Below are 8,783 nucleotides of genomic sequence, written 5' to 3'. Positions count from 1 at the left end.
GACGAATGTTTCACTGTAAATACTCACGAACATTTAGTAAATAGCTACCCCAGTTACTTAGTAAATAGTATTTCAATTTTGTCTCAGTTCTGTTGTTACGGCTAGCAAGGATGGAAAATATTTCACACTTTCAAATAACTTTTGTTTTACTCGTTTGAAATCTTCGTAGCCAAAAGTTAATAATGATCAACTTTTCCCTCAAAACTTGAAATTATACTCTTGTGTTTCATTCCAAGTTTTCCGGCGAAAGAAAAGAGTCCTTTATGTTCTGAACTAACGAAAAAACAGAAATACTCAACTATCGTAGCCTCTTAATTGTTTTAGGGAAAAACTGCCATTCTCTTCTTTTCCTGTCACAGAAAACTTTTATGTGGCATCAAACCTTCTTTTTTCGCTTGACTCCGTAATCATTTTTTTTTTTCAGTACACTGCGAAGAGAGGAATACTAAGCTTTCAATTCTGCACGAGTCTTGTTCTTTGTTTGTTTTAGAGTATTCCAATTTTGTTTCTAAAGTAGTATACCACGTCTTACGAACGTCAACAAAGACCGGTCCATTATTGCTCCCAAGTCAAATATTCCATCAACTTACTACTAATTATTATTAATCCGAAGTCAGTCCATAAACGTACAGTATTGCCATTTCAAGGCTGCAAACTAAGACAGGAATTCAATATTAAGCCATATTATATGACGCCTCAATGGTTAACAAAAATGGTGAGCTTTGGGTCAAACTTCAAAGTCCTTTCTTAGGCTGAATAATGCTCTTGAGTTTCGACGCTTATCTTCGATGTGTCAAGTACCATACTGCCGACAGATTTCTTGCAACAGAGACTGAAAACTCTGACAACGCTGACGTTAAAGCTATTTCACAGATATTAAAGTTAACATATATAACGAGGGGTTTAAGGAGCTCTAGTAGACATGGCAGAATAATAAAGCGGACGGTGTTTGGCTTTCATTGAGTCCTAGCATGTGCTTATTTTCCATCGTTTTCCACTCGGATATTCCTCTGTTAATATTGACAGGAACTTAGTGTATGTTTCTTTGTAAAAGGCGCCCGTTTTGTTTTACAACGATTTACATCTTCTGTACAAGAATCGGTGGTATTCAATGTAAAAAAAACAAAACTTTAGAAAGAAAGATCTGATACTGGGGAAGTGATAATCTTCATTATAGAAAAGTATAATATATAGTAAAGTAGTTCGGCTTAAATTTCAAGAGAGATGTCCTCACGGCTAAGATAAAATATTCATATGGTTAATTCATGCTTTTATCCGCAATTATGTAAAAACACCCCTTTCAAATAAACTTACTTGCAACTGTCTTCTCCACTGTCAGATCACAGATCACGGAATCCAATTGACAGGAACTAGCACCCTTAAAACCCACGAACCAATTATTATTAAGTTGTTTCAAGTCTAGATAAGTAATGGTAAACCTCACTGGTTTGCACTAAACTGACGGTCGAACAGTCTTGCACCGTAAAGTAAGGAAAAAGGATGAAACCCTTTGGCTTTACGACATTTGGGAAAGCTTGTCTGCTTATACTAATAATCGTCCTCCTATATGCAGTTGCTACAGGTATGATACGTTTTTTCTTTCACTCAGTTTTACCTCAACCAGAACTGTGACAAATTTAAGGTCCCATCACGAGGTGTCAGTGTACTTTTTTGGTTTTAAAATCTACATTCAAGGAACATTAAGATGATGTCAATTTTTGAATAGCCTGATATCTAGCCTCTGAGAAACAAGGAAACTAAGTCATCTCATTTCTATCGTTCACATAATCTTGTCCAAAACATAAAATTATTAAATATTTGGGACGACCAGTTCCAATACGAAGGGATATCTGTTGAACATGTATCCATCAGGTGGATTAATCTACAGAAACTTGCAGACAACTGAGAGCTTCTTTGAGAAATGGACAACTTTAAGGTCCCATAACGAGGTGTCAGTGTACTGTTTTGGTTTCAAAATCTACATTCAAGGAACATTAAGATGATGTCAATTTTATTCTCATCCCATGAATACTGGTGAAATAAGAACATATTTAAAAATTGACACCTTGCAAAACCTATTACGACCTAACCTCAAACACGCCGATGTTGTCAAGGAGCTCGTGTTTGCGTTCTAGACACGTTTCCTCTTGTGTTCCACTGTCACAGCGTTTTGTGTTCCCCCGTGTTATCTGTTCCCCCGAACACTGAGCACTTATGCTGTGTGTTCCCCCTTCGCCATAACTATAAAGATGATAGCAGAATATGAATACAGAAAGTATCCTAAACATGCATAAAAGCAAACCTTAGGCCTAAAAACTTTTGTTTAGGCCTAATTAAGCCTAAGGTTAGCTTTTATGCATGTTTAGGATACTTTCTGCATTCATATTCTGCTATCATATTTATAGTGATGGCGAAGGGGGAACACACAGCACTAGTGCTCAGTGTTCGGGGGAACACAAACTGCTGTGACACCGCCGCTATTGTTTAATCCGCGGTGGTTTTCACGTGACGTCATCGCCGCTATGTTGGTGGACGAAAACAAAAGACCGTTCATTAGATCCTTTTGTTCGTCCACTAGCAATTGCATTGTATGTTATCCCATTGTTATCTGGGTCTATAGAGATTGGTTGCAAACCATCTATCTCAGAGGAAAAGGCCGGCAAAGTTTTCAGTCGCGGGGAAACTCACACTGGTGTCAGATACGCAAACTTCAAAGAAGACAAATTCTCCTACTTGAATATTACAATTCTTGGGAATAGTCACGTTGATCGGACGCCCCAGTGCTCGCTTGCCTGTTTGGAAACTCCGACATGTTTTCATACAACTTGGCTGCTAAACCGGACATCAACGGTAAACTGCTTTGTGAACTGCTCCCTTCGGACAAGTACAACAACTCGGACAAATTCGTGTCCAACGAATTCTTTCACCACTTCAGCATCGCGGTAAGTCGAATGTCTTGGATTTTGATGGCGTATAGTGTGTGTTTTACCTCTTTTTACATTCTTATTTTATTCATTATTATCTTTATTGCGATAATATTGACAAACCATGGAAAAGCGTAACTAAGATATGCGCATTGCATACATGTGAACAGTGCTACGAAGAACGTCGCACACCTGGCTGTCGCTGAAATATAACAACCTCGGTTTATTGTGAAAAAAAACCAAAAGGAATAAATTAAATGTTAAAAGGCCAAGGCGTTATTGAGCGTCAATATGGAGCTTAAGCAACGACGACTGCGACGGCAACGAGAACGGGCCATATATACGAATTTCCTTACAGATGGCATCATGCTTTAAGGGTTTTCTCCATACGTCATCGCCGCCAAAAGATCTTTTATTAGGGAGCTTACGAAACGACGACGCCGACGGCAACGACGACGCTACAAAAAATAGGTTTAGTGAGAAAAACACAATGGCTCTGCACGCGCTGCACGTGCGTTTTACACATTCGTACATTTCTTTTCCTAATCGTATATTTCATCTCCTAAATGACGTCGTGAAAATGACCAAATTCAAGGTTCTGTGGAGGACGTTAGCACATGACGATGAATTTTCAGTTCTCTCTCTATGCTTCCAACTCACTCATACCAGTTTAATTCCTCGACAGTTACTACACATTTTTAACGCGGAACTACATGATACAGTTTCGTAGTGATATGAATAACGCGAACTCGTATGTTTAAATGAAGTCCTTGTAGCCGTCGTCGTCCTCGTTTCGTAAGCTCCCTATTAGGGAGCTTAAGCGACGACAACAGCGATGGCAACGAGAGCGTCATCTCAAAATATATTTTCGCGTTATTGTAATCACTTCGTGACTATTTCACTGGTCAGAACGGCGCTTAATTTAGAGGAGAAAAGGAAAATTTATCCTCAAGTGCTGACGATCTTCATAAAACCTCAACTTTGGCTATTTCACGTAGTTGTTTTGCAGAGGACGGCAAAGAAATGGACAAAAGGAAAAAACGCACGTGCAGGGCGTGCAAAGCTATTGTTTTTCAGTGCCCACTAAATATGCAAATTCGTGACGTTCTCGTTTCCGTCCCCGTTTTTGTTGCTTAAGCTCCCTCCGTAATATCACTTTATTACCTTGACCACCTTTTTAATATTCATTTGTCAAATTAGTTCTTGAATTGAAAGATGAAGGTTTCGCTGCGTTAAATGGGACTTATGAAGTCACTGCATGGCTTTGCCGCTGACTGAGGTTTAAGACAAACTCATAGCAATCGAGATTTAGCCTTACATTCCACGCAAGTCTATTATAATTATATCCAATAAATCTCTTTCAATTGTTTGTAGTCACCATGTAGCGGCTGGCCTTGTAGGAACGATGGAACGTGCCTGCCACTGTACGAAGAGAACAGCTACAAGTGTATCTGCAACGCCGGATTCACCGGACGAGACTGCAAAAACGGTAAGATCCCATCTAACAAGTTGAGTCTTACGAAATGTTCTGTTCGTTCGTTTTAGCCAAGTAGCTCCGCGATTAATTTGACGGATGCTAAAGAATCGAACGTGCCATTTTTGAGTTAAATAGCCTGATATCATCTTTATAAAAACAACTTGCATATGAAATATCAACCCACATATGCAAATTAGTTAAGTTCGAACACGATCAATCCACAAAGACAGAAAATCTCACAAAAACCTTTTCTAGCCAAGACTTTTATTGAAACAAACAACATATTTACTATTAGAGGGAAGAAGAAACTTTCCTATTTCGTTGCGTGCGTTCAAACAAGCATCACACGCCGTGTCAAAAGCCACACGCAACTAAATAAATTTCCCACCAGTGTTCAGGATCAAACCCTTTAGTGAAGAACCATTTCCTTGAATAATAAAGCAAAAAATGGGCAACAAGCTTTCTTTCAAATAATTCTTTGCTAAAAAGATTTAGTCCAATTTCCAATTGTTTTTTTTACCTGAAAACTGTGCAGAGTTGAGTGAAAATAAATAAAATTATAAATAGCCAGACAATTGTAAACACAGATCCACTCAAGGTGTTCGATTCCTTCTCTGAGTTTGTTAAGCCCATATCCAACCCGAAAAAGTTACCAGAGAATTTGACGTTTGGGTTCAGTGTTGTACATAACACCAAAGTTAGTAAAATAGTAGAAATACAGCTCTCTTTGATATCTGACGGCGAAAGATGCAATTGTTGTCGAAGTCCCTTATTCGTCTCTTTTAAGATTCCAGATATCAATTTTTCACCGCTTGTGTTGTTTATCGAATCGACGTTCCATTCTTGAGCTCCATAAGGGTATACTTTGTTTAAAGATCCAAGAAAATACCATTCGCGTTACATCGGCTTCGCGCCATTGCTTGTACTTTGTCCACCGGATAAAATCTACGTATTTCTACTACCCCCTGAAACCTACCAAAGATACGGGCAGAAGACTCTAGGCACAAAGACAATACTTAGCAGGGGAGTGACAGGAAAGAGCTATGGCGCAACTTTTCCATTTTGCGACACAGGAATAAAAAAGGAGAAATTCTACTCATTTTCTACTTTCTCAAATCCCATAATATACCTTTTTTACCCTCCAAAAATTTGGATAGGCATTGTTTTCGATTTCTCTTGAGACATCGTCATGTCCCAAGAGAAATCAAAAACAATGATTATGCAAAATTTTAGGAGGGGGGGGGGGGGGGGTTTGAGAAAGTAGAGAATATTATGACAGGTTGATTTGGTTTCAGACATTGACGAGTGTTCATCTGAAAACGAGTGTCACGTGAATGCCACATGCATGAATACCATGGGATCTTACACTTGCACTTGCAATAGTGGATATCAAGGAGACGGAAGAAACTGCGCAGGTAAGTCCAAACCGTCTAATGAAGGTATTATCGCGACTGATGCCGACAGTTTTGTTTGCGAGCCTTATTAATCATTTGATGTTTTCGCGCACGTTGACCTTGTTCTCGTCGCCATATTGTTTTCTTTGACATGCATTCGTCGAGTTCACTTTTTGGTGTTCATTTCGTTCCAGATATTGACGAGTGTTCATCTGAAAACGAGTGTCACGTGAATGCCACATGTACGAATACCATAGGATCTTACAATTGCACTTGCAAAAAGGGATATGTAGGAGACGGAAGAAACTGCTCAGGTAAAGTCCAGTCTAAGGAAAGTATTATCGCGACTGATGCCGACAGTTTTGTTTTTGCACGGTTTGTGTACCAATTATATTAGTCACGTGGTGTTTTAGCAGACGTCTACGTCGTTGTCGGCGCTATGTTGTTTTGTTTGGAATAAGACTTTAAAAGTGCAGTCCTCGAGTTCCATTCCTTGTGTTCATTTGGTTTCAGACATTGACGAATGTTCATCTGAAAATGAGTGCCACGTGAATGCCACCTGTACGAATACCATGGGATCTTACATTTGCATTTGCAAAGAAGGAAAGGAAGGAGACGGAAGAAACTGCTCAGGTAAACTCCAGTCTAATAAAGGTACTATCGCGACCGCGCATGCTGACAGTTTTATTTTGCACGCCTTGCGTGCCCATTACTCACTTGATGTTTTGGGAAGTAATGAAAAAGAAAGAAGTCAAAGCGGTTAGATTGGTAGAGAAGAACCCAATGGTAAATTTGAGGTTAACGAAGTTCTGTCCATCAGGAAATCAAGTCCATCACTTAACAGGCATGGGGGCTACCTCCTCTTTACGGCTCACGAAAATTGTCACGTGTTTTAAGATCACGTGACCGATAGTTAAATCAAACACTCCAGCGGCGAAGAGTTAAACAGTGTTTTTTGCCTTTTTAAACACCTCTGTTTTTGCTTGTTTGCACAAAGGCTCCGTCCACAGGCAGTGACTTATAACCTTCTGCCACCATCCTTAGAGTTTCGCGTTTATGTCTTCTCGTTCTCCTCCTTGTGCAATGCGGGCGAAGTATGAGAAGAATGGTACGAACGAGAGACGGAAACCTTCACAAGCTCTCCTAAACGGCCGGGTAACATTCTTCTTCCCAATATGGTATCCTTTGGAAGTGATCCGCTGTACCACGGATCTTGGGGGTTGTGATCTAAATGGAATGGTTTGTTCATTCAACAGAACACATTGCAAAGGGCTTAGAAAAGTCTGTCATTATTGGAAGCAATGCAACGTACCTGGTCCAGCTGGGCAAATGGCTGAAGCCAGTGTCACGCAGCAATAGTTCCTGGATTCTCTGCTGGCGTGGTTCAAGGGACGGATGGGCTTCTTCGACCTTTCACTTTCTGTGTGATGGAAAAGGGCCAACTACTGTTACCATAATCAAGGTGAACCAGTATATATTCGGGGGCTATGTCAGCATATCATGGGGTGAGTAACTCAAAATCAATCGCACTTGTTAAACGGAACCTCCACTCCCACCAAATGAAATACCAAATAATGTCCGGAATCAAATTTTTTCTTTAAAAAAAATTCCTTACTTAAAAAGGTAAATTTTAGAATCGGTTTTTATCACTTTAAATTTCACAGGTGCCGCCATCTTGAATATTTGTGACGTGTTATGGTTGCATTAAAGGGCGAGTTTCACGTCTCTGCGCATGAGCAAACTGTCACGTCAGCCCAATTAATTCCATTGTTATTGAAACAGACGAAAGCACTGATGCAGGAAAAGGAAACAATGCCATAGAAGTGTAATTACTGGGGACAGCTATTCTTAGACTTATTTTTATAGAGTTATGTCGTAGAGTTAGAGTTTCGTTTCCAAAATCCTAAATTCAAGATTTTGGAAGCCAACATTCATAAAAGCTAACCTTAGGTCTAAAAACTTTTGTTTAGGCCTAATTAGGCCTAAGGTTAACTTTTATGCGTGTTTAATCACAGTCTGTTTACACTAGCAAACAAATTTGTGTCAGGAAGGCTCCTGCTTGCATTTAAGTGGCAACGAGAGAAACCTGGAATTTGAACAGTGGAGTGGCAACGACACAAGGAATTTTCTTACATGAAGGAAATTAAGAAACTGATCAGTGCTTAAAGGGTAATCCCTGTAAGCATATGTAATTTGACTACAGGAAAGGGCCATTTCAGTCTTTGGTTTTGTAAATGTTAGTTTAGCCAATGCAATGAAGAAAATTCAAGTTTCACGAGAGCTACAGACAATCTTCTATTTAAGGTTACGGTAGACCTTCGCGGGTGTCCTTCGCCAAAATTTTTTTAACGCGCTTTGTTAGGCGCAACAGCCATAAACTATGCATCTATTGAAAGCTAATGAAATGCATTTTCCGGGGAATATATTTTCTTTTTTACTTTATCTAATCAAAAGAAGAGCGAGGCCCAAAAACTTTGAGCGACCGATTTCTCTCTGATCGAATTTATCAGGTATCAGTAGTTGTATGGGATAATTCAGATCAGATTTGACAGGTAGTCATCAAATGATGTCATCAATCAGAAAGACAAAAGAAGAAGGCGTGCATAAATTTAGGGGTAAGTTTAAACGAGTAACCCTAAGAAGTACGTGAAAACAGCAACAATGGGGCAAGTTTGAACACAACCTTCGTGTAACGACTGTGTGTGCATATCGTTTTGGCGGTGTGTGAATATGCTGGCTTGAAGAGAGAGATCTGTCCTGCTCTTGAGTTGAGGAGAGAATGAGTGATTACAGCGAAACAAAGATATGACCTAAAGAGAACAAACCAATCACAATCACACCAGATGACCTCACCAAAACGAATCAGAAACACACGAAATGACCTCATCGAAAACCAATGAAAACACTGCAAAATGAAAGTTTTAGCGGATAAAGGTTCGGAATATTCCAAACCAAATAAGCTCTGTCTTTTTTACAATGTTTAAAGCC

The 8,783-nt window shown here is 39.5% G+C and overlaps 1 protein-coding gene across 1 annotated transcript; it reads left to right on the top strand.

Annotated features, from left to right (window-relative positions):
• Positions 1-1,372: 1,372 nt before the first annotated feature.
• On the top strand, positions 1,373-7,459 carry LOC137975933 (epidermal growth factor-like protein 6). The gene is made up of 7 exons (XM_068823146.1): positions 1,373-1,582; positions 2,621-2,942; positions 4,299-4,413; positions 5,697-5,816; positions 5,990-6,109; positions 6,309-6,428; positions 7,052-7,459. Exons 2-7 carry the CDS (start codon positions 2,811-2,813, stop codon positions 7,306-7,308), a joined length of 864 nt encoding a protein of 287 aa, XP_068679247.1. The 5' UTR covers positions 1,373-1,582; positions 2,621-2,810; the 3' UTR covers positions 7,309-7,459.
• Positions 7,460-8,783: the final 1,324 nt, after the last annotated feature.

Source organism: Montipora foliosa, chromosome 1 (assembly GCF_036669935.1).
Source record: "Montipora foliosa isolate CH-2021 chromosome 1, ASM3666993v2, whole genome shotgun sequence".
NCBI classification, from domain to species: domain Eukaryota; kingdom Metazoa; phylum Cnidaria; class Anthozoa; order Scleractinia; family Acroporidae; genus Montipora; species Montipora foliosa.
The sequence above is the reverse complement of the archived record's forward strand: the minus strand, read 5'-3'. Positions and strand labels throughout refer to the sequence as shown.

Coding starts and splice junctions, on each gene's coding strand:
- LOC137975933 (XM_068823146.1), top strand. CDS start 2,811: ATGTTTTCATACAACTTGGCTGCTAAACCGGACATCAACGGTAAACTG. Junction 2,943..4,298: donor TTCACCACTTCAGCATCGCG/GTAAGTCGAATG, acceptor AATTGTTTGTAG/TCACCATGTAGCGGCTGGCC. Junction 6,429..7,051: donor AGACGGAAGAAACTGCTCAG/GTAAACTCCAGT, acceptor TTCATTCAACAG/AACACATTGCAAAGGGCTTA.